The 23,477-nt window shown below is 64.3% G+C and overlaps 1 protein-coding gene across 1 annotated transcript in view; it reads right to left on the reverse strand.

Moving 5' to 3' along the window:
- CASZ1 (castor zinc finger 1) overlaps positions 1-23,477 on the reverse strand; it is a 44,760-nt gene that overhangs the window by 15,483 nt on the left and 5,800 nt on the right. Inside the window, exon 3 of the mRNA XM_054721406.1 lies at positions 612-1,100. Coding sequence (XP_054577381.1) covers positions 612-1,100 — 489 coding nt within the window. The remainder of the gene's footprint in view (positions 1-611; positions 1,101-23,477) is intronic.

Here is a 23,477-nt window from a genome sequence, read left to right on the forward strand (position 1 = left end):
CCCCCTCGTGGAAGAGGTCGGCCAGAGGACGTGTCCCGGGCGGGCGGGTGCAGTGGGATATTCGGGCTGGGCCACCGAGGCCCTGGGTCCTGTCTGAGGGGTCCTGCTGAGGAGGCCGGGGTCCCCGGGAGGGGGAAGGTGGGCGGGGAGGAAGGCCTGTCTGACAGCCACGCAGAGAAGCCTCCCCGGGAAACAGCCTCCGGGGCACGTGCTCCGCTGCTGTGTCCTCCACCCGGCTCCTCTCTACACGCATGTAGTCGTCTACCCACACACTGTCCGTCCACCCGCCTGCCTGTCCACCCATCTGTCCCTCCACTCACGGCTTCCTGAAGACCCACTGGGTGTTCGGCAGCCCCCACCCCAGACCCGCTCACACACCTGGGAAGTCCCCTCTCACCCCTGGTTTCACTCAGATCAACGGGCCTCCCCATTCTAGAGCCCAGCCCCGCCCAGCCCCGCCCAGCCCACTCCCCGCAGGAGTCCTCCCTGGGGAACGAGGCGCCAACATCTGGACCGAGAGTGAGCGAAGCGAGCGTGTTCCGTGGACACACCCCTCCGCCCCGCGGGGCCTCCTCACCGGGTGAGGCCCGTCCAGGGGTCCGGACACCCACCTGCGGGCTGCCTGGCGCCGGGGCCCCCGCTGTCCTTGGAGGCTGCCCTGTCCGCGTCCCTCTCGGCCGCGCCGTCCTTGGGCTCCTCGCCGTGGTCCTCCTCGTCGCTGCAGCCCCGCGGCTGCACCATGTACACGCCCTCGGGCGGCAGCTCCAGGCCCTCGCGGGCCGTGCGCCCCAGCAGGGGAGCGGGCGCCGGCTCCTCGCTGTACTCCCCGTTGACCCACTTCTCGATCACGGCCCGCCTCTTGTCCTCCTCGCTGCGGGGGGCCCGGGCCACCCCCGGCTCGGGGCCGCCGCCGCCACCGCGCTCTTTGTCCTGGGGCCTCAGCGGGCTGCCCTCCGTGCGGGCGCCGGCCTCTGCCCCCTTCTCCACCACCACCTGGCGGCTCAGCTTGGCGCAGATGGCGTTGAGCTTCAGGCCGCCTTTGCGCTTGGCCGCCATCGCGGGCTTGCCTGTGGGCGGGTCGGTGCACCGGGTGCCTTCAGCTGCAGAGGGTGGAGAGAGAGGTCAGAGGTCAGGCACAGCCACCCACCTCAACAGCCGGGGCTGAAGCTCTGCCCCCAAGTCCCCCAAGTCCCCCAGGCCAAAGGTTCGCCACACGGCGCCGAGACTGAACCCCGGCGCATGCCTGAACCCCTCACTAGACTGAGCTGTGGAGGGCCAAGCTCGCCCATCGCTCTATCCCGGAGCCTGGCTCTGAGCCGGGCACAGGCCAGCTGGTCCAAGGATTTTGGAAATGAACGAATGAATGAGCGACTCCTCCAACACAAGGGGCAGTCTCCTCCCCGCACTGGCTCGTGGAAGCACTTCCTACACTTCTCTGGCCCTAGGCACCTCCTCTGAGTGAGAGGCGGCCGGCTAGGCCCCGGTTCGTATAAAGGAGGCGCAGGCTGAGAGCCGGGCGTGGGGCACAGCGGCCAGACCAGCAGCCCGACTCCACTTGGGAGCATCTACCGCACGGTCCACGGTGAGGAGACAGCGAAGAGCCGGGAGCAGCCGGGCAGCCCCGTGCCTTCCTGTCCCAGCAGCCCTGGTCGGCCCCTGTCCCCACCTGGGCACCTCCTCCCAGGCCCTCCTCGGCCTGGCCCACCTGTCCCTGCCCCCGCCTGACTCCAGCCTCTGCCCACGGAGAGCCCGAGACCTCCTCTTCCCCAGCCTTTCCCGCCGGGTCCTCTCGGCCATTTCCTACCACCTCCTCCTCCAGGCCTCCGTCCAAGGGCAGGGCTCCCCACGGCCCCTCCGAGGGCCACTTGTCCCTGCCCGAGGCCCTGGCTCTGCCCCCTCTGCCTGGACCGGCCCCTGCGGCCCTGGAAGGCCTGGCTGGTCCCACTTCCCGGATGAGAAGGCTCAGGAGCAGCCTGATCCCCAAACACGACAGCCCAACGCGAAAACCCCGAAATCTCACGAAGCTGCCTGCTGCCAGCCACCTCCCATGGCTGCTGAGCAGGCTGCCCGGGGTCCTGGTGGCACATGGCAACCCCACTCCCCATGCAACCTGGGGCCTGCCTCAAAGGCCAACAAGGGTGCACCTGCCTGCCTGTCCGTCCATCTGTCCGTCCATCCATCCATCCATCCATCCATCCATCAGCAAAGCCACTCCTCCTGTGTGTTCCTGTGGCAGAGCAGGGGCAGGGCGGTGGCCACGACAGACCCACGGTGCCCAGGCAGCCCCAGGAAGCGTCTCGAAGTCAGGACTCCCTCACGTGGCCCCCAACAAGAGTGGACATGTCCATGTCTCCACACAGGTCAGAGGCTAAGCGAGGGGAGGGGCTCTGCTCCCCAGTCCATGCTTAGAAGAGGCTTCGCCATCCACACCCTAAACACCCCCACGTGGGCCCCCCGAGAGGCGGTCAGGCAGGGACGCCCACACCTGTGCCTGCCCACAGGTAGGCCTGGCTTGGACACACGGATGGCTGTCCCCCCGATACAGGCGATGCCCCGTGACCCCAGATCCTTGCCTTGAAGCCAGCTGCCCGTGTATGGCCACACTTGGCCCAGAGGGGCCTGGGGGTCCCAGCCCAGCCCAGCCCAGCGTCAGGGCAAGGTCGGCTTGGCTCACTCAGTCCTCCCCGTCCTGTGGCCCTGGCTCTGCTGGGCCCCACCCTGGCCCAAGCCGGATGCCCACTCTACCCATGTTTGTCCATGTCTCCAAGTCTGTGCTGTCCACACCCAAGTCTCCAAGCCCCGACATGGGCTCCTTCTCCAAGCTCAGTGACGGGGCCCCTACTCGCACGTCTCACCCAGCCTCCGGGCCAGCCGCCAGGCTCCGTGACACCAAGTTTCCTCCCGCAGCCTCTGGAGCACAGAACGGGCCTCACCTGGTCCCCTCTGTCCCCTGCCCTGGTGGGGACGGGGAGGGCGGGCGGGCGTGGGGAAGCCTGCTCTATTTTTACCGGGAGGTAGGCAGCCAAGTGTGTATGGCAGACGGCAAATGAATCTATAAATATTTATCCCGAGGAAGAGGGACGCAGAGGCTCCCAGGGCTGCCCTTGCTGCTGGTGACACCCCCTCCTTGGGCCCCCACCCATCCTGGAGCCTCCCGGCACTTGGGCCCACCCAGCCCTGCCCGCCCCTCGCCCCATCTCCACTGTGTGCCTGGCTTGGTCCCTCCGGGCCCCCACCAGCTGCGATGCAGCTGTGCACCCAGGGCCCGCCCCCCGCCTGCAGGCCCCTTAGCTCCACCTCCACCCCCTCCACCTGCCCTCCAGCTGCCGCTCTGCCCCAGCCCACCTGCCTTCCAGATGTTGCCCTCCCTCTGACTCTACTGTGGGTCCCGGGGGTGGAGGTGAAGAAGGCGCGTGGGCCTGGGGTGCAGGGCGGGAGGCGGAGACTGGCCTTCCTCAGCGCGTGGAAACGCGTGCGAGGCTGGGGCGGCAGATGGGGGTGGAAGAGCTGGGGTCCGAGTTGCCTGCACGCCCACCCTCCCTCGTCCCTCAGGGCCCTGGGACCCTGTAGACTACCCCCCTCGTGGTCTGACCCCAGGCTCCTGTCCATGTAAACATTCCCTGACTTTCTTCCCTAAAATATAAACGCCATGGCCAGGCCTCAATGGGAGGAAGCCATCCGTCCCCGGCCCTGTCAGTGCCCCTTTCATCTCCTTCCCACCACCAGCCTGCCCGCTGCTCTATTTACACTGGACACTTCCTCTGGGAACAATGCTGCCCAGGAGGCGGGCTCGGGCCAGAGGGCGGAAGGCGGGGGACTCCCGTGCCGCTCACCCAGGGACGGGCGCCCCCGACGAGGTAAGGGGCGGGCAGCTGTGTGGGCCTGGCCAGGCCTCCGCCGCTGGCCCGTGGCTCTGAGACGGCCGGGCGAGCCCTGGGAGGTGGCACCGCACCGTGGTTACGGCCTGGCCTCTGGGGCCAGACGTCGTGAGTTCGAAGCCTGGCTCGGCCCCTTGCTAGCTCGGGCCCCGGGCAACCTGTCTGCCTGTGAAAGGGCTGCCGGACTGTAACGGGCGAGGGTGCCTGCTGGTGCCAAGCACAGGGCCTGGCGAGCAAGGACCAGGGGAAAGGCAGCCGAGTCCGAGGAGGGGAAAGGCAAGCCAGAGTGGTGCCAAGCCTGGGCATGAGACCCGAGGCCAGGACACCTCACCTGGCCGGAGAGGCTGGGAGGAAGGAGCCGCCAGAGAGCAGGGCTGGGCAGGCCGCCCTCTCGGTGACAAGTGGCCGCTCCCCGGCTCCCGGGGTCTGAACCTTCCCTCCCTCCCGGGTTCCAAGCCCCACCAGCCCCCGGCAGGCAGCTCTGGTGTCTGACCTGCGTGGCTCCTGCTCCGGCGGGAAACAGGGCAAGACGGCCTGGCCGTGCCCCGCGAGGCCCTGGCTCACGAAGCCTCGTGGGGAGCCGGCGTGGCAGGTGCTGGCGCGGTCCCCTCGGAAAGGGAGGAAACTGATCCCGGAGCCACGAGGGTGCCCTGGAGCCCGAGATCACGAAGGCCGGTGCAGCCAGGAGCCGGGGCGCCATGATGTCCCCACGAAGCTACTGGGGGGCTCCCGGAAGTCCTGGGCCTCCGTGTCCTCCCCTCCTCACCCCCACTCGCGGTTCCCAGAGCACGGAGCCCCCTAAAGTGTTAACTGCGATGGGTAAAATGGTGCAGCAGATTGCTACAATAAATAATTTACTGATATTTATAAATATTCAAATCAGCCGGCTTCAGAAACCCAGTGCAGGGAGGGCCCAGGAGAAGGCCCGGGCTGGCAGGCGTCGCCTCGCTCCCCGCACAGGCTGGGCGGCCAGGCTCCTGCCAGTTCGGGGTGAGGGGGCTCCGGCACCTGGGCCCCGCATCCTCCTCTTGGGGACTAGGGTGTTGGGGTGGCTGAAACGCCTCCACCTCCTCGCCTGGTCGGGGCCTGGCCTGCCCCCGCCCTGGGCTCCAGGGGACCAGGGCTCGGGGCTCCGATCCGCCGTCCTGCCGGCGGGGGGCCGTCCCCAGGGGCCGGGCAGGCCTCCCGCCCGTGAGTAATGCGTTTGGAGGCCGGGCGGCCTGTCAGCGACCGGCTCCGGGTGCTTTATGGGCTCTGCCTGGTGGCTCCGCACTCCCTGGTAGGAAATAAAGTTCTCCCTGCGCGTCCCTTCTAAACATTTCACTCAGTGGAAACGGTGTTTAAGAAAAATGAGGACATATTTCTTCCTAAGGATGCAGTGTCCCCTCTGGGCGGCCTGATGCCCGCTGTATATCAGGAGGCGGTGAGGCAGGGGCCAGGCCCCGTCCCCGGGGTGGGGGCGGTCCAGCGCCCACCCGTCTGCGGCCGGGCAGCGCGGGGACCCGGGCACCGCGGGGTCACCGGGTGGCTGCCCTGGCCCACCCCGCCTAGAGCGATGCGGTGGCTGGCACCCGCTGAGCACCTCCCTGGCGCAGGGGACGGTGCGGAGGGCTTCAGTGTCACCTCGGCGGTCCCCCCACGTCCCCACGTGGCCGCCGTCCGAGGCTGGTCACTGTCCACGGTCACCCAGCGTTAGTGCTGGAGCCAGACTCCTCCTACTGAACTCCGGCCTCCAAGGTCACGGTCCGAGATCTCCCCCCACAGCCTCCCATCCAGGTGCAGCAACGCGGGGGCCTCCGCCCTGCGACCCCTCCGAACCGGAGCTTGGCGGGCCGCCGCCTGTGCTGGGTGCGGTGCCTGGGCGCGTTCCCGCGTCACCCTCGCCGGGCACCTTCCACAGGCCAGTCCTGAGGGCACGATGCCAGCAAGACCGACTGTCCTGTGGCCGCATCGTGGGCCGTTTAGGTCATTAACCTACTTGTTCATGGACTTTAGTGCACCCTCACCCCCTGACATTTTCCCACTGATGTTTAGAGAGAGGGGAAGGGAGCGGGAGAGACACAGAGAGAGAAACATCGATGTGAGAGAGACACATCGATGGGTTGCCTCCTGAATGCGCTCCCCAACCAGGACCGGGGATGGAGCCTGCCATTGAGGTACATGCCCTTGACCGGAATCGAACCCGGGACCCTTCATTCTGCGGGCCGGGCTGACACTATCCGCTGAGCACACCCGCCTAGGGCGGACTGTTTAACTGAGATGAGAGGCCACGTTCAAATCATTACCAGCAAAATCCCTGTGGTGGAGCCCTGACCGGTGTGGCTCAGTGGATGGAGCGTCGGCCTGTGGACTGAAGGGTCCCAGGTTCGATTCCGGTCAAGGGCATGTACCTTGGTTGCGGGCACATCCCCAGTAGGGAGTGTGCAGGAGGCAGCTGATGGATATTTCTCTCTCATCGATGTTTCTAGCTCTCTGTCCCTCTCCCTTCCTCCCTGTAAAAAATCAATAAAATATATTTTTAAAAAAAAATCCCTGTGGTGGAAAGTTGAGGTGCCCAGGAGCTGGGAGTGTGGGAAGCGAGGAAGGGTCCTAGAAACACTGGCTCTGGTCCCTGCCCCCCGCACGCTCCCCGGGAGGCTCCACCGTCCCTCCCCCTTTCTCCTCCCCCAGTACAGAGCCCATCTCCATCCCAACAGTCCCCCCCCCCTCCAGTTGTGGCCCCTTCCTCCAAACAGGACCGCCCCCCCAGGGGGGGTGGGTGCCCTTCCCTCTTGGGCCCTATCCCACCCCCAGCTGGAAGCGGAAGGGCCGCCCAGCTTCCGCGGGTGGGAGGAGGGGTCCCGGTCCCCCCAGGGCTCTCGCCCAGGTCCCCTGGTCCCCAACAGCTCCAAGCTGGGGGCGCCTGCTGGGCCCTACTTGCCCCTTTTTGTTTATTTATTTATTATGATTTTTTAGTCCAGTTAAAAGGTTTACTATCCAGACGCGTCTAAGTGGCCTCACTTAGCGTAAGTAACTCTATAAATCAGGGGAACTGTTAGCATCCACCGCACAGGCTGGCTATCAATCTCCCCCAGGTCACAGCCAAACAGGAAGGGGAGAAAAAAAGAGTTACCACCCAGGGGAGATTTAAAACACGCACGCGGCGCACACCCAGGCCCCGTGCGTGCACACACCCAGGCGTCTCTGTGTTTGTGCAACCAGGTTAGAGTCACACGTGCACACGCAGAGCGGGCGGGAGACGGGCACCACAGCAGCCCAGATGCGGCTGCTGCGGCCCGAAGGGGAGACAGAGCCTGGGGCCCACGGGGCGCTGGCCCTCGGTGCCCAGCTGCCCTGCCCGGGCACGTGGCTCTGAAGGGCTCTGCTTCGTCCCCGTCCCGCTCCGTGGCCCCTGCCTCTGCCAAGCCCACAGGGACCACGCTTCCCCGTGGTGTGCCCCAGGGAAGCCCTCGGCGGGAGGGGAAGCCAAGGAAAGGGGCAGGGAGCTGTCGGCTGCAGCCACGGCAACGGGGCCGACTCTGTCCCACGTCCCTGCCCCCTGCCCAAGGCTGGGCACACCCGAGACTGGGCACGGCCCTCCACAAGGGCAGCACTGCCCAGAGGGGGGGCCGGCAGCCGTGCAGAGAACGGGAGAGGCCCGCCAAGGAGGGCGAGGGCCGGAGCCGCCTCCGCAGCCGCCTCAGGACGCCCTGCCTTTCCCGTTCAGGTGTGACGGGGCGTGCAGGGCGCGGGGACACAGGCTCCCCCCAGCCCCAGAGGGGCCCGGGCCCAGATGACCCCGTTAGGAACTGGAGTGGGGAGGCCACCCCGGGTGCCCCTCAGCCTCTCCCAGGTTCCCTTCTGGGTCCCCAAGGCCAGGCCAGGCACCCGGAGGGTGGCAGCCCCCGGCCGCCTCCTCTCCCACCTCGCCCCCGGGCCTGCCTGGCTCCCCGCCGCCTGCCCGCTGCATCTCCCCGTGAACTCTATTTCTCTTTCCTCTCTGAAAACAACTGAGCTGTAAATACTGTTTAACCTTCTCTCCCCCTCCCCCCCACCCCCTCCCCGCCGCACTATAAAAACACAAATATGCCATAACTCAGCCGGCCAGGCCGCCCAGCCTCCAACATGCCCCGCGCCCGGGCCTCTCAGGAAGGTCATTACAAACGACTTTCCGATTCACTGCTCCTGAAATAATTTTGTGTATTAAAACCTGAATCTGCACTTTCTGGGGCCGAAAGCCTCGCTTAATTATGGCGGGTGTCCTTGGGACGGACAGTGATCCTTCACTCGCCAGCCGCGCTCCAGCCCTCCGCCCGCCAGCCCGCCCCCCTCCCTGGGCCCAATCTGTTTTCAAAGTGTGTCTGTCCTTTATTAAATTGTTTTCTTTTCCACATTATCAGTTGCCATGGAGACCTCATCTCTCGGATTATTTGAATTTCATTATATCTATTGATTTGGGAGCATTTCATCTTTTTTATTGTTTTTCTGTCAATTTTCAAAACGAATAACCATCTAATTTGCGTCAGCGCTGATTATGTTTGTCCCTCAATAGAGGTCGGCAGCTGCGCTGGGGAAACAAATCAATGAAAAACCATCATAAAACTCCCCACTCCGGTCTCCAGGATGTGTGGGTGACATTCCACGCCTGCGAGAGACACACTCATCAGCTCCAAGTTCGGCGACGGTGGCGGCGGCTCCGCTCCGCGTCCGCCTCCTCTGGCCTTAATATTTAATTCCGCGATTTGGGGCATTATTAGTGGTGTTTTTATTAGTGCGGGCGCCTGTGAGTGTTGGGTGGCGGGCTGGCCGTTGCGTTAATTTGCGGGTGAGGCAGGGAACCCCCCGCGGAGGGCAGGGCGGCCGGTGGGGAGCGGAGCGAAGGGGGAAAGCCCCGAGGAGGGACGGATGCTCGGGATGGAGGGCCCCGATGGGGGGCTGGAAAAGGGGGGGAGACGCAGAAGTGGGACCGAGCGAAGGGGAGGAAAAGAGGGAATTCAAATTGCTTACTTTGTTGGTTTTTTTTAAATAATTTATGCAATTTTAAGCATTTATGTATAAATTTTTTAATAAGCCACCCTGGAGCAGGATGGCCATTAACATCCCAACGTCCTTCTGTCCAATGGGCTGGCGGAGAGGATCAATTTCTGAGAGTACGTTCCCTTTTTTATGACATGATAAAATGCTTTTAAAGCAACTTACACAAATATGGAAATTTTTTTTTCTTTTTTTCCCCGTCCCCTCTCCCTTCCCCTAACAGCCTTCTTACCCACGGGGGGGGGGGGGGGGGGGGGATTGGGCCCGCTCTCGCGCACGCGCGTGCACACGCTTGTGCTCACGCTCTCCCTCCGGCTGGGGTGGGGGCCGCGGGGCTGGCAGGGAGACAGCCCCAGTTCTAACTGGAACTGGCCGCCTGTCCTTTAACAAGGGCATAAACTTTCATTACCCATGCACGCAGTCAAAGACAATTTAGGGAAACGCGCTGCTCGGAAAAGGAAAACCTCAGCGATTCGTGGCCCACGCTGCTGCCATCTGGGGGGCTCTGCTCTCCAGCACCAGGGAGCCCGGGCCCTGACCCTGGGGCCCCGCCAGGCCGGGGCAGGGAGGAGGGTCTTCGCCTTGGCTAGAAGGGAGCACCCGGGGGGCAGGGGCTGGGCCCCTTGGCCGTGCCCCCTCACACCCCTTCACTAACCACCCCCCCAGGCATGGGCCTTTCATTTCTGCCACCCCTCCTGGCACAGAGCGGAAGTCAGCTCTGTGGGCGGACGGACGGGCAGAGGGACGGAGTGCAGACTAAGTAGGAAAGGGGCCCAGCAGTCCCGAGTCCCTTCCTCAGATCCACCAAGCAGGGGAAAGGCCCCCTCCCCGGGGTCACACTCTGGAAGCAGGTCTAGGAAGGGATGCCCCTGGGGGTAGAGGATTGGGGTAACCAGAATGAGAGGGGTGGCCCGGCCACCATCACCCCTGCCTGGCCCCGAGTCCCTACGTCCCTGAGATGGGCCAGGCCTGGTGAGAAAGAGAACAAGTGGTCCGTGCCCAGTCCTGGGGACAGCCCTACTCCCATGACCTTTCACCCTGCACCCCTTCTCCTGGGGAGCGGGGGAGGGGGAGTAGAGGCGGTGCTGAGGGGTGAGCCCTGCCCAAGGGCTGAGAGGGCCGGTCCTGGCTCCCAGCAGCCGGCCTGGAGCCCTCCCCACCCCGTCTCTGGGACAGTGTCCAGCCCTCAGGGACCACACTCAGCACCTGGACTTAGGCAGCTTCCAAGTAACACGCAGCGACATCCGACACGCGGCCCCTTTCAAAGCCTGTCCCTTTAAGCAGGTTCCGCCTCTGCCCCGGGCCTCAGTGATCGCCTGTGAGACAGGGCCGCTGAAGGGATGACGTGGGGTGACGTGTCTGGCACGGAGCCGGGGGGTGCCTGCCCCTCTCCTGGGTGGGAACCGTGAGCAGGGCTGAGTCCAGCCTCGCACGGCCCTGCCTCTGCCCAGGGATCGGGGAGCTCTGGGTGGCCTCCTGCGTCCCCAGCTCTCAAATCCCCACTTCCCCCTTGGACCCTCACCTGCCTCGCACAGCCGGCCCAGGACCCTGCCGCCCTGGGTCCCCCGCGCATCCCTCCTTCGGGGCGAGCCCGACTGTGGGCAGCCCGGGGAGGCCCCGCAGCACCCGGGATGCGGGGCGGCAGCAGCGGGGGAGCACCCGTGTGGCCAGGCCACTCCCGGCCGCCAGTGGGGACTCGGGGGAGCGGGGCTGTGCCCACCTCCTCCCCTTCTGTGCTCAGACCCCCCCAACTGTCATTAAAATAACAAGTTTCTGTTACAATCCAAACATTCCCACATCGCATAAAGGGTTATATTACACCCGAGTCACTCCGGGCCGGTGTTTGCACAGAAAAGCTCACGGCAGGTCCCCCCTCCTGACGAAGTGACTTATTAAAGTTTAAACAGTAATTAACAGAACAATAAAAATAAAGGGATGTTTGGGGAGTCGTAGTGCACACAGGGTTTTGGCAGTGCCAGCAGTTTCTCAGTGCCCTGCGCTGGCAGCAAAATGCGACTGTGCAGCCAAGGGGACGGAGGACGGGGCCGGGGTTGGGCAGGGAGACGCGGGGCCGAACGGGGGAGAGGCGAGGGCCAGGCCGGAGGGAAGGGCTGAGGGGTCCGGGACGGGACGTGGCGCGGGGTCTGTGCGAGGCGCCCTCCCCGCTGGGCGCTGGAGCGGAGGGCGGCTCGGTGGGAGCCGGAGAGGCGGCCTGGGCAGGAGACCAGGGAGCTGGGTTGCAGAAGCTTTGCGAAGCCAGAACCCAGCCGGTCCCGGGCACTTCCGGGAGCCCAGGGCCTCCGGCACCTCCAGGTGGCCAGGCTGGGGGAGGGGTCAGTGTTGTGTCTGCAGCGACTGATTCCCGGGGTGAACCCCAGCCGCTCGGGGCTTCCCTCCCAGTCGGGTGGGTACCTGCCCTGCTCGGAGGCTGGGGCGGGACAGCGCACACCGGGGAGCGCTCCTGCAGCGCCTGGCCTCCACTGAGCGTGAGGAAGGACTGGGGGGGGGGGGGCGCGGGAAGGTCTTGCTCGCTCCCTCTGGGAGGGTGAGACCAGCGAGCCAGCTGGGCCCCACGTAAGGGCAGGAAGCACCTGGCTGGCTGGGCCGGGGGGGGGGGGGCGCCCCCACAGTGGGGTCCTCATTTGCAAAGGTTCTCAGGGAGATGGGCCTGGGGGGCTGGTCACCCTTCAGCCTCTGCCCAAGTTCCACCTGGAGGCTCGGACACCGGCTGTGGGATGGCAGAGAGCAGGGAGGGGCCTCGAGAGAGGAGGGCTCCGCCTGGGGCCTGGGGAAGTGGGGACAGCAGGAACCCTTGGTGGCCACAATACACGCGTGTTATCTCATGCCAGTCAGGTCATGGACCCCAAGGTCCTGCTGGGCTGGCCCTGGGCTCACCAGCCCCTCCAGTGTCCCTGTCCCCTGGGCACTGTCACAGGCTATGCCAGGGGAGGGGTGCTCTCCCGTGGTGTCCCCTGACCTGACTATCTCCAGAGCCCACGGCCAGTTTCGCTGCCTTTGCCTGCCCAGCGCCCATGCCTGCCCTTCTCCAATGAGAGCCGCTATCGAATCAGCTGTCTCTCTCCTCAGCACAAAGCACTCATTCCCCAAAGTGGCTTTTCAGTGTGGCGTCCCCAACGCAGGTTCTTCCCACGAGGCCGAGTGCAGGGTCGACGGGGGACGCTGCGAGGCCCCTTCGAACACTCTCCACCCTCCGCGTGGCCTTCCCCGTCTCCCTCTGTGCTGAGCGCGCCAACCCGCCAGGGCCTGCCGCGGCCTCGGTCCGCCTGGGCGCCTGCCTCTGACAGCCTGGACCAGCATCAAGGCCAGAAGCCACCCCTGGCCCAGGCCAAGCAGCCCACCGGGCCCCTGGCACCAGCTCTACTGCTGGTTCCTCCACATCACGGCCTCAGGAGCGACGTGAGCAGCTGCGAGCCACACGTGGAGGTGAGATGCTGGGCTGAGGCCAGAGATGCTCTCCAACCTCGGCCTCCTGAGATCTGGCTCCCGGGCAGCTGGCGGGCACACAGGGCAGAGGCCATGCCACTGCCTCTCACCAAGGCCCCCGCGGACACAGCGGCAAGGGGAGTGCAGGTCCCACGAGCCTCGGGCCGCTGGGCTCTGGGCAGGAAGCACTTTGCCCTGAAGGTGTGACTAGGAGCCAGAGCCTTCTTCCCCCCCTCTCCGGGGCTGAGCTCTTTGGGGCTCCACCCCCGACCCCAAGAGGAGGGACTCCTGCGAGGAAAGACCGGAGGGTCCAGGCAGAGAGGTCAACACGGGGGTCGGCGATGCGACCCAAGCCCCAGCTGCTCTGCTCGGGAGCCAGGCCAGAAGGAACCACAGGCGCTCGAACCCCTCGCGGCTGGGGGAAGCCGCCTGAGTCACCCACCCAGCGCCAAAGCTGGCGGGCCGGGGCCTGGAGGGCACACTCGGGGTTAGGAGAAGGGCGGGCGGAAGGCAAGGCTCCGAGGGGGGCCGGTAGGGGCAGAGGCCTTCTGACAGGTCCGCTCTAAGCCGGGCCGACTGGGAGCAGCTGCGCATCATCCTGAGCAGCTCCGTTTCTGGAACCCTCAACGTCTCCCGTCCCGGGGGCCTGGCAAGGCGCTCCCAGGGTGGCAGTTCTCATGGCAAAGGCTGCCCTAGGTTCGCCGGAACTTCAGACCTGGCGGGGCTGAGGCCTGAGAGGCTGAGAGGCTTGTCGGAAGCCTAGGTCACTCAGTCACCGGTCAGGACCAGACAAATCCAGAGACTCCCTGCGGGGCAGGCTTCCACGGGCCCGCGGGCACGGACCCCCAGGGCTCTGAGCCAGCACCGGGGGTGCAGGGCCTGGACTGCAGGCTCCTCAACCCTCCGAGGGAAGCACACGAGGTCCGGCTCTCTGCGGCCCGGTTCACGCACTAGAAATGGGGAGGACCCGTGGGCGGGTGACCATGTGAGAGAGAGCACATGCCTGGGCGCACGGAGGGCGCGCCAGTGTCAGAGTGGGGGGCCTCCTCGTGCTGGGAGGGAAAGGGGGGCCTGGGAGACAGAGACCCCCAAAGGCAGCCCCAGGGGAGAAGGGGGGATGGCAGCAGGTGGCAGAGGGGTGCTAGGGATGCCGCCGCCACCCACCTCCCCACAGCCCATCTCCGCAATCCCCTGGCTGAGGTCAGCAACGAGGACACGAGGGGACTAATTGGGGGGTGTTTTTAAAACGGCGGCCCTGGTGGAGGGGCTTAGCGTTGTCAGCCATCTGGAGTGAGGAATTACCGTCACCTCCCTGATCCTGCAGCCCCTAAACCCAAAGCTGGTTACCGCGTGGGGGGAGGCAGCAGGTGAGGGGGCTCGGGGGCCTGTTTCAGGGAGACACTCACCAGCTTGGGAAGCACCTCCCTTGCCCTCGGAGGGGGCCCGGGGCCCGGGGAGGGGCCTGGCGAACCCCGTGTCCTCTGTGCCCATCAGCTCCCCCACCCGCTCACGCACACTCACTCCCGCGGCCGCGCCGGCTCGCGCAGGGGCCGTCAGGTAAATTAGATCTGAAAGCTGACAATTTCTGACCATATTTCCTTGATTATTTCAAACAAATGCACAGCAGCCGCTGTAAGGAGATTAAAGTGACATAAACGTCCCGAGTGGGAGGGGGGAGGGCAGAGGATTCAGGTCACCCCCATCCGTCCCCCGCCTGACAGACGCTATATCGCTATCCAATCCAATAAAAAATCCCCCCCTTTTGCTTTAATTAATTTTACAGCTAGCTTGCTTAATTACTTTCAATCAAAATCCTCCTGCCATCGCAAAATTAGAGATGGTTGAGCTCCATTAGCCTAAATTCTTCATTTCCATATAGAAAAGAGGCTGTCTGCACAGCCAGCCTGGGCCCCTGGCAGGACAGACGCCCGTCTGCCCGCCCGCTGCTGGCCAGCCCCCTCCTGGCTTCCGCTCCCCGGCATCTCTGGCCCGCACGCTTCCCCTCCTCCTCCTCCGCCGCTGCCCCTCGGGGTGAAGGAGTTGAGGTCCAGGAGGGGTACACTGTGCCCCCAAGTCTCCCCATGATGCATGCGGGGACTGCAGAGTGGGGCTGGGATGCCAGGGCCAAAGGCAGGGCCGGCCCTGGGATCCGGCTTCCCTGCTGAGGGGCCCTGAGGCTCTCCTGACAGAGCCGCATGCCCTGGCTGCCCACACCTGGGCACTCGGTCCTCCTGGCCCGCTGCCCCGTTCCCCCGCAGAAGGAGAGCTCCCAGCAGGGCAGGAGCCTCCCCGCCTTGGACTTGGCTCTGGGCATCTAGACCCCTAGAACCAATGTCACCCAGGGCCCCGCTCTGCTGTCTCCTGACCGAAGGCCTCCCTCACTCTCAGAGGGACTCCCAGGGCAGCTGTTTTGATGGCACTAACGGGCCATGTAGCTACCCCCCCACCCCAGACTCTGGTGTTCTCCGGGGGCCCCTCCTCGCCCTCCCCTAGCCCTGGTCCCCAGCCTGCAACAGCTGCTCCTCCGCCCCCGGCCTGGGTCGGGTGGGTGGTGGGTCTGGGCTCTGTCCACATCCTGTGCTTGCACCGGCTCCTTTCTCCTCCCCTCCACCTGCCTCATCCTCACAGCCCCCAACCCCAGCTCCGGAAACTCCACTTCAGGTTTTCCACGCCGCAGCCCCGAGTGTCACCACAGGGTCCAGCCCAACCTGGGCACCAGCTGATTAAGGATCTGCAACAGGATGTAGGGATTACAGTAAAACCTGGCTCCGGATCTACAGGGGCAGAGGGCCAAGTCCTGTCTCTGGGACTCCCCTCCCCGCCCAGCTGCCAAGGGCCTGGGAGGGCTGAGCCCCTGCGCCCTCCATGGGGTCTTCACTGGACTCTGGGGAGTGGGTGACCCAGGGTAGCATTAGGGGACCCGGGCCAAATCTGGCAGAAAGGCAGGACCAAGATGGGGTGGGGAAGGGGATTTAAGGCTAAAACCTGCCCCAGGTCCTTCATAGGGACAGGAAGCCAAGCTCCTCAGGGAACTGGCGTGGAGCAGGGTGCCCTGGGTCTGACTCGGGGCAGAGGCAGAGCACACTAACGGCTCCGGGAGGCCCTTCTAGGCAACGGACCTTCCCGCTGCCCCATCCCTGAGGCTGAATGACTCTGGGGTGTGAGGCCAGCTGGGGGGCGGGGGGCAGGAGTGAGGAAGCTGAAGCTGAACCCATCTCCCTGGACACCCGAGCCCACAGGTCATTCTGCGGACTCCTTGCCGGTCCTGCTCTGAAGGTTAACGTGACCCCTCTTCCTGGGCCGGCTGAGCTTCTCAAATATATCCCAGCACCTGCTAACACTGTCCCCGCTGGCCCGGAGACCCAAGGAGACTGGTCTCGGGTGTCAGGTGGCTCAGAGTCTAATGGGGAAGACACGGCAGCACCAAAGGGCTGCCCACACCACTGAGGGCACCGAGGGGAGGCTGCCTGGCGTCCAGGTGAGGGGGGAGGCAAGCAGACGCAGACACGCTGCCCATCCCCGCCGGGCTTCCTGGGCTGGCTCCTCCCGCAGCTCTGCCCGCAGCCAGGTCTCCGTCCTCTCACCTGCCCCTCCTCCGTCCGTCATCAGCACAGGGGCCAGGTGGCAGGAAAGGCAGGAGTAGCCCCCGTCCTTGGTGGCACTTGCTGACTTCCAGGTCGCTCTCCGTGCCCCCTGGGGCGTGGCTGAGCCACAGTCCTGCCCTGCTTCTGCCCACCGTGCCAGGCACAGATGGGTTACGTTGGTGGAAAGGCAGCTGGAAGAGCACATTCTGGGCCAGTTACCCAGAGTTCAAAGGGGCACAGCCACAGGGAGGGTAGCCTCACTCACCATCCACTTCTGGCCTGCCCCCTGCCCACCGGCACCTGTGGAACAGGGAGCACCTGCCTCCTTCAGCTCAGGGCCCGGCTACCCCTCCTTCCTGTGCACCCTTCAGAGGTCCCAGCGGAAACGCCGCTTCCTCCGGGAAGCTCTCCGAGATGACCACACTCGGCCTGTTGTCCTCTCCCCGCAGCCTGCTCAGTGCGGTGGCACTTCTGTCATAACTGGTTTAATCACCCCTCTGTCTCACTCTGGACTGTAGGATCTGTGGGATGGGACCACGGCTGCAGCACAGTGCCTGACCCAATAAATATTTACTGAATGAATACAGAAGACCAAGTGCTTCTCAAGTTCATTAGGGGAAGAGCTGGGATTGGGGGGGGGGGGGGGGGAGGTGTGTGTGTGTGGCCTGATCTCTGTACCAAGCCCTGTGGGGCTCCAGCAAGCTCTCCTGTCTGCAAGGGTGGGGACTCCCCGGGTGGGACTGAGGCCGAAGCCCCTTCGCGTGGGTCTCTGACCCTCTCTGTGCTTCACGCTCACCTCCAAACGCCCTTCGGGCTCTGCCAGAACAAAAGAGGCCCCAGTTGTCCCGCCGTTTCTGTGGGAGAGGAACAACTGTTCCAGCCAGGCCCTTTCTGGATAAATCCAGCAACTGTTTGCAGCGCGGGGCAACTCTCTCCCCACCTCCCGTCTCCTCCCAAAAAGGAGCAAAGGAAATTGCAAAAGAGATGGGGAACATCCCATCCCAAGCCCCACCATCTCCCTACACCCGCGGCCAAGTCCGTCTGAAATGCCACGAACACAAAGAGGACACAGGGACAGCCACCTGCCACGGCAGACAACTGGGACAGCCGCAGCAGAGGGCGCGGCTGTGAGATCAGGACCCAAAAAAAGGAGGTGAGGGAGTGAAGGATGGGGGGTGGGGGGGGGTTGGGACCCAAGAGGAGGGGCAACGGGAAAGATCAAAGAGAAGGGAGAGGGGAGACTGGGGAGGGCAGGGGAGCACCTGGCCCTGCAGGGAAGAGGCGGTGAGGCCCAGGGGAGGGAGAGGCCCGAGGCCCGGAGGCCCAGGAAGGCCCCTGGAGGCCAGGCTGCAGCGGGGGGCGGGGGGCAGGAGGTTCACAGGGGGCAGTGGGGACAATGGGGGCGGGGGGAGGTGAAGGAGGGAGAGAGAGTTGACTGGGGGAGAGGGAGCGAGGTCTATTAAAAACCGCTCAGTGCATAACACAAAATGTCAGGGTTTATAGCTTCATTCTTGGCATTGCCGGGACTGAGAACCCTGCGCAGAAATGTCACCGCTTGTCATGTTTAATCACCTGCTGTTTGTTAACACCTTCCCTGCACGGAGCCTGTCTCAATCTGCCCCGGGGCCCCCCAGGGACCCGGAAACGGAAAACATCCCCGGCTCCTTCCCTGGGCTCTGGCCCTGCCTCAGGGTCTCCAGGGAGGAGCTCCCTTTGCCATCCGCCTGAACGCCTCCCAGGAGCCCCCAAGGGAAAGGGGCCCGGGTGACCCTAGCAAGGGGCCGTGACCTCCAGCTGCAGGGGCTGGGGTGCTCGGGCTCACTGCCTCTCCCCTGCTCCTTCTGCCGGTCCTCCCAGGGCTGTCTGTCCCTTCTGTCCAGTCCACCTCGCGTCCCGCGCCCTGCGGGTAGGAGAAGGCAAGTACCGGCGGGCCCACCCCGATCCCCATCGCCTGGAATCCACCCATCTGTCCGTTTGAACAGCAACTGCCACAGAACGCCGAACATTCAAAGCCACCATCCTTCGGTGACAGTCCCGGATCACACCATCTGCGGTGCTGGCCTGGCTCTCTCCCTGAGCACGCCTCACCGGGTTGTTTAGACTAGGAATTCTCAGTCCTACTGCCCCGTAATTCCCTCCTCGGGGGCGGGGGTAGGGGTGGGGTGAGCGGGTGGACCGGGCCACCCCAGCCGTGCGGGTCTTTCCCAGAACACCTGGCTGGTCCCCTCCTCCGAACGCACAGGGCGGTCCACTCCGGGAAGAGCTGGGTCCCCGCGCAGATGACACCTGCGCCGGCTCGGGCGGCCCGGTCGCAGCCCCCGCCCGTGCCGGGATGGCTGTCCGCAGAGCAGCCAGGTTATCCTGTGCGGCTCCCCAGGCAGCCCCGCTCCTCTCCGCAGCCACGAAGGCCGGTGGTGCGCTGAGCCGCGGGGTCTCCCGAGAACCGGGGGCCGTGTCCCCGTCTTCCCTTCCAGCAAATTCCACGCTCGCACAGAAACATACCCGGCCAACATGTGGCTGCAAACCCGTCGCCCGGAGCATCCGCTCCCTCAGACTTTCCTCCTGCAGATCCTGTGCCTAGTCTAGTCCATTCGCTTCCACGTCACTGGAGACAAGTCAGAATGTTTCCAACTCCCTCCCCTTCCCTGCAAACAGACAGGGGTGCGCCTTGCTTGGGAGACAGGCACTAATGAACGCCTTTCGAGGAGTCCCCCCCCCCCCCTGCAAAGCTCAAAAGGCACTGGCATCAACAACTGCATTTCACGCAGGGAAGGCCCAGGGCCGTGTCCACATGTTAAGGCAGGACACGTATGGGGCCCAGAGACGTGGACCTGGCAGCACAGTACACATCGAGCACGGGAAGTGTCCCTGGCTCAGCGCTGCTGTTGGAGTGGCCCTGGGAGGCCCCTCTCCCTCAGGGGAAGGAAGCCCTACGTCGCCGTCTCCCTGCATTTGGGAACGAGCCCGCCCGCATCCGTGTACCAGGACAGCTCCCGGCCTCTCTCTGCGGGAGAGACGAGAGCGAGGATATTGGACGGGGCCGCTCTGTCTCAGAAGGCAGGCCCCGGGTAAACTCACGGGGACCTGTTGCCACAAATGTGCATGGTATTCCATGTCCTCTCCATGGGGGGGGGGGGGTGTCCAATGTTAGGGGATGAGGAGGAGGTTTTCAGGCAGCTCTGTTGTGCCTAGGGAGGTGTGTGACCCCCGCCCCGCCCCGCCCGCCCGAGTTCACATGTTCCCAGGGGAACGCACAGCCCACAGAGCCGCCTCGGTTAGTGTTGGGTGGTTTTAGGTGGAGCCAGTTGTAAGTCACTCTTCCTGGACAGAGGCTACCGTAGGTGCCCAGGATCCCCGGGACCCCGAGGGAGGGGACTATCAATGAGCCCATCCTCCTGCCTCAGAGACTGGGGGTTCAGAGGACGTGGGTCTTTCCAGTCCTGGGCAAACCACATTGCTGTCTGCATGGCATGACAGTGCGAAACCGCTCCCACTGCCCTTCCTTCTCGGGTTCCAAGAGAAGTGATCCCTCCCCGGGGTGAGCTGACGAAACCGGGCCTTCTCACGCCCAAGACAGGCCTCACGTGAGCCTCTCTCAGCTGGGGGTTCTGAAAAGCTGGTCCCCGTCACTGAGAGGGACCCCGAGCACACATGGGACACGTCCTGCCCATTTAGCAGGCCACGGTGGAGCCCCGAAGAGCCAGGGGCGGGGCCTGGCCCGAGATTTGGGGGAGTCCCCTGGTCTAGCGCTGTTCTGCCTGAGTCACTTGGATTTATCAGATGAGCACAGCCTCCCAGCCAGGCCCCTGCTATAATCCTTTCATTAATTTACTATTGGATGGAAAATTACTCCTCACCCAGGAATTTAAGTTTTCATCTTAGTTTAAGTTAGATTCTTAAAGCAATTACCAAGGCATCTGGCGATGACCTCACCGAGGCGGCCGGGCTGGAGGGGAGCGGGCAGCCCTGAGGCTGCCCAGACCCCTGGCTCCGGGTCCCCGAGGCGAGTGCAAGGAGAACGGGGCCCCTGAACACCTGTCCGGGGCGCCGGGAGGGAAGTGGGGGTACCCTGTAATCTCTGATATTTGCTGTTTGTGGAAAATCTCCTTTCGAGCGCCACCTGCCCCGTGAACTTACTGGTGACAGTTGTTGAAAAGCCTCAGCAGCTGGTGCCGCGGGAGCATTTTCTATTTTTAATTGTTTGATCAGAATATTAACTCATCTAGGCCCATTCCCAAGGCTCACTTCCCAGCCAAAGGGTTTCCCCCACTCCCAGACCTTCCCCTCTTCCTCCCTCCCTAGTCAGAAGCCGACTCTGAAATGAATAATTTGGACGCAGACCTCCGTGAGTTTGCAGAGGATCAGAGCAGCGGAGAGGAAAACACGTGGGCTCCTCACCCGCGGGCCCCGGGCGGACCCCCGCTCCTCCCGAGCCACCAGGGACAGGCTGGCTCCAGGATCCGAGGCACTGCCACCCCGCCCTGACCCCCCTTGTCCTGGCTAACGGAAGACTCGGCTTCCTCCTCTCCCCTCGGAGCCCCGTGGACCCCGTCTGCTCACTTGTCAACTTGGAGGGCCAATCAGAGACACCTGGACCCTCAGGGGACCCCCAGAGAGGGGGCGCTGGGCAGGGGGGAGGCACGTGCCCCTGGGCTCAGAGGGGCTGGCGAGAGGCTGGCTGCCCTCTTAGCTTCATTTCCAAGAGGAAAGGAAGGAGGGGAGCGTCTCTATGGCGCCCACAGGAGCCCCCGCCAGCAGCCCCTCCGGCCCAGCCCACCAGGGAGAGTCACACCGCCCCGGCCCAGAGAGGTGTCACTCAAGCTTGAGACAAACCACGCCGCTGGGAAGAGGCTGCTGGGGACAAACCACCCCCTGGGCTCCCTCACCCCATCCTAGGAAGGCCTCCCCCCAGCACAGGGGCCACCTGGCCTCCTCTCCCTACATGTCCTTACCCCCCCCCCCCCATGCTCTTCCCGCTCAAGGTCACAGGGCTGTCCACACCAGGAATATTTACTCACCAGACTGGCCCTGTTAGCAACACTCACCACAAATATGCTTTCTGATAAAGTTGGCAGAAAGAAAGTTCTAGGGCTCAAAACAATGTCAGAAATCACCGCCCACCCCCACCGCGGGAGAGTGGGGTGGGGCCGGCCGACAGGTCACCCAGGCGGCGGGCACCCGTCCTGGGGAGGCTCTTGTCACTCTCACTCCCTCTTCTCCTTCCCGTTCTACGTCCCAACATACAGCCTGTTGCCAGGGGACCTCGGGCTGGGGGTGGTCCTAGGCTAGCACTGAGTCTGGGCGCCCAGAGGGCACAGCCAGCAGCAGGGGCGTGGGGAGTGGTCCCCCCGAGACCGAGACCCAGACCGGAGGCCAGGAGCTCGGGGGCCTCTGGGGGACAGGCCTGGTGGCCCCCCCCCAGGCCGTCTCACCTCACTGAGCCCCTGCCCACCGCCCGCCCTCCCTCTGTGCACATGGGCTTTAATGTTTTTATTACCTGTTTGACTCGCTGCCTTATTGCTTCTCCCCTTAATGGGGCCGTAACCGTGGAAACAAGGAATAAACGGCCACCAGAAAATGAGATGATTAAACAGGTCACCCTGGTAAAACAAACTCAGCCAAGGAACCTCTGGGGGTGGGGAAGGTAGGCTTCCCTTCCCCCCAACCCACAGCCAGAAAGCTTGGGCCAGACCCAGGACCAGCATCCCAGTCCCTAGAACTGGGGCAGGTACCCTGGGGCGCCCCCTGCTGGGCAGTGGGGCAGCTGGCCAATCCTTCCCCAAGGCTCCCCTGAACCTCCAGGCAGCCCTTCAGGTTGGCTGGGCTCCTGGGCTGAGGGAGTGGAGGGAGGGAGGCCCTGACCTAGAGGGAGCTGAAAATCACAGCCAAGGAGACGTGCACTAAGTTCCCGAATCCTCTCCCCCGGCCTCCCGAGAGTCCATCCCTCTTCCATCCCTCTCCCCGAAGGCCAGGCGGTGCCCTCTGCCAAGAGAGGGCCCTCTTGACTTGAGGAAGGGGGTCCCAGCACCCACGAGCCTCTGGCGCTCCCAGAGACGATGGGGCCAGAGGAGCCCTCGGGAGGCAGGCAGCCTGCGGGACGTTTTCAGACCAGGCCCCACAGCCGGCTCAGGAGTGGCCGAGACGCCAGGCCAGGGGCCTCTGCCCTGGCAGCGTGGGGTGGGTCCTCTTTCTGGCACGGGGCCCACCTGCCTGGAGGAGTTCTGGGACTGGAAGGAGGACCTAGAGAGGATGGACATGCTGCTCGGGGGGGGGGGGGGGGTGGGAGATGGAGGTGGACAAAGGAGGAAGCAGAGAAGAGGCCCAGACCCCCCACTGGATACTGCCCTCCTGTCCTGTGCAGGCAACAGACTTCATAGGCCAAGTCTGGCCTCACACCCCAGCCCTTCCCAGCCCCAAGCCACGGTCATGGTTAGTGGGTAATTCGGGGCCCCATCCAGCCATTCAACGTCTATCTCTATCGTTATGCCCCCCTCGTCCCCTTCATGTCATCCCTAATCCCAGCCCCACTCATTCCTGTAAATCAGGCTGCAGGAGCTAAAACCCAGGTCCCAAGGGAATCGGCCAATGTTTCCTGCCTGCCTCCTGCCCCCACTAAGAAGCCGAGGAGGCACTTGGCGAAGAGGCACATCAATCAATCAATTCCACCGGCACTAAGAGTGGGAGGGCGCAAGACCAGCCCCGAACCCAGCCCTGGGAGGTGTCCGTGCGGAGCTAACGCTGACGGCGCCATGACGAGCAGCGGTCGCAGAAGAAAGGGTTCCTGGCCTTGGCCTCTGGTGGCCAGAGTCAGAAGTCTGAGTGCTGCCCTGACACCCCCATGTCACGGGCATGACCAGACCCTCAGAGCAGCAGGTCCCCAGCCAGCCTCCTCTCTTTCCGGGGCAAGTGGGTATGAGGCTGCAAAGGGGGCGGGGGCAGAAAGGTGGGCAGAGGGCCTGGCGTTAGGGAGCTGGGCAGCCTGGGCAGTAAGGACGGAAAGCTGTGGCCACAGAATGTGAAGCAGGAGGTACCCTCTCAGGGTGGGTGGGGAGGACGGGGCAAGAGAGAGACGAGCCCAGGTGGACTCTAGGAGAAGTGGTGGGCGGTGCCGGGAGCATCGTCTGCCTAGCTCCAGCAGTCCCAGCACCTCCCATCCTTTGTCAAGGTCAAAGGCCACTCCTTCCCAAAGCTCCCTGGGCCCTCTGTCCCTGGGCCCCTCTACCTGACGGGGCAGATGAACCCATCTGTCCCCCCACCAGGCAGGCCCCAGGTGGTCTTCATTCCTGTAGCTCCCACCCAGGTGCTCCCCAATGCTTACTGAACTGCAGACCTCGCTGCCCGGATGGGGTCTCTTCCCCCACGGGGACGGCATGGCTTCATGAATCTGGGGTGTGGAGATGCTACGCTGCAGTCAGGCAGCGACATGGGTGAGCGCTGGACCACCGAGGTGCCACCTTTCACAGTCAATCCAAGGGAAGCAGTCTCTCCTCTGCACATGGGCCACCAGCCTTCTCACCCCCCCTCCTCTCCCTCCTCCTCTCCCTCCTCCTCCTCCCCA

This window comes from Eptesicus fuscus, chromosome 9 (assembly GCF_027574615.1).
Source record: "Eptesicus fuscus isolate TK198812 chromosome 9, DD_ASM_mEF_20220401, whole genome shotgun sequence".
In the NCBI taxonomy this organism is placed as follows: domain Eukaryota; kingdom Metazoa; phylum Chordata; class Mammalia; order Chiroptera; family Vespertilionidae; genus Eptesicus; species Eptesicus fuscus.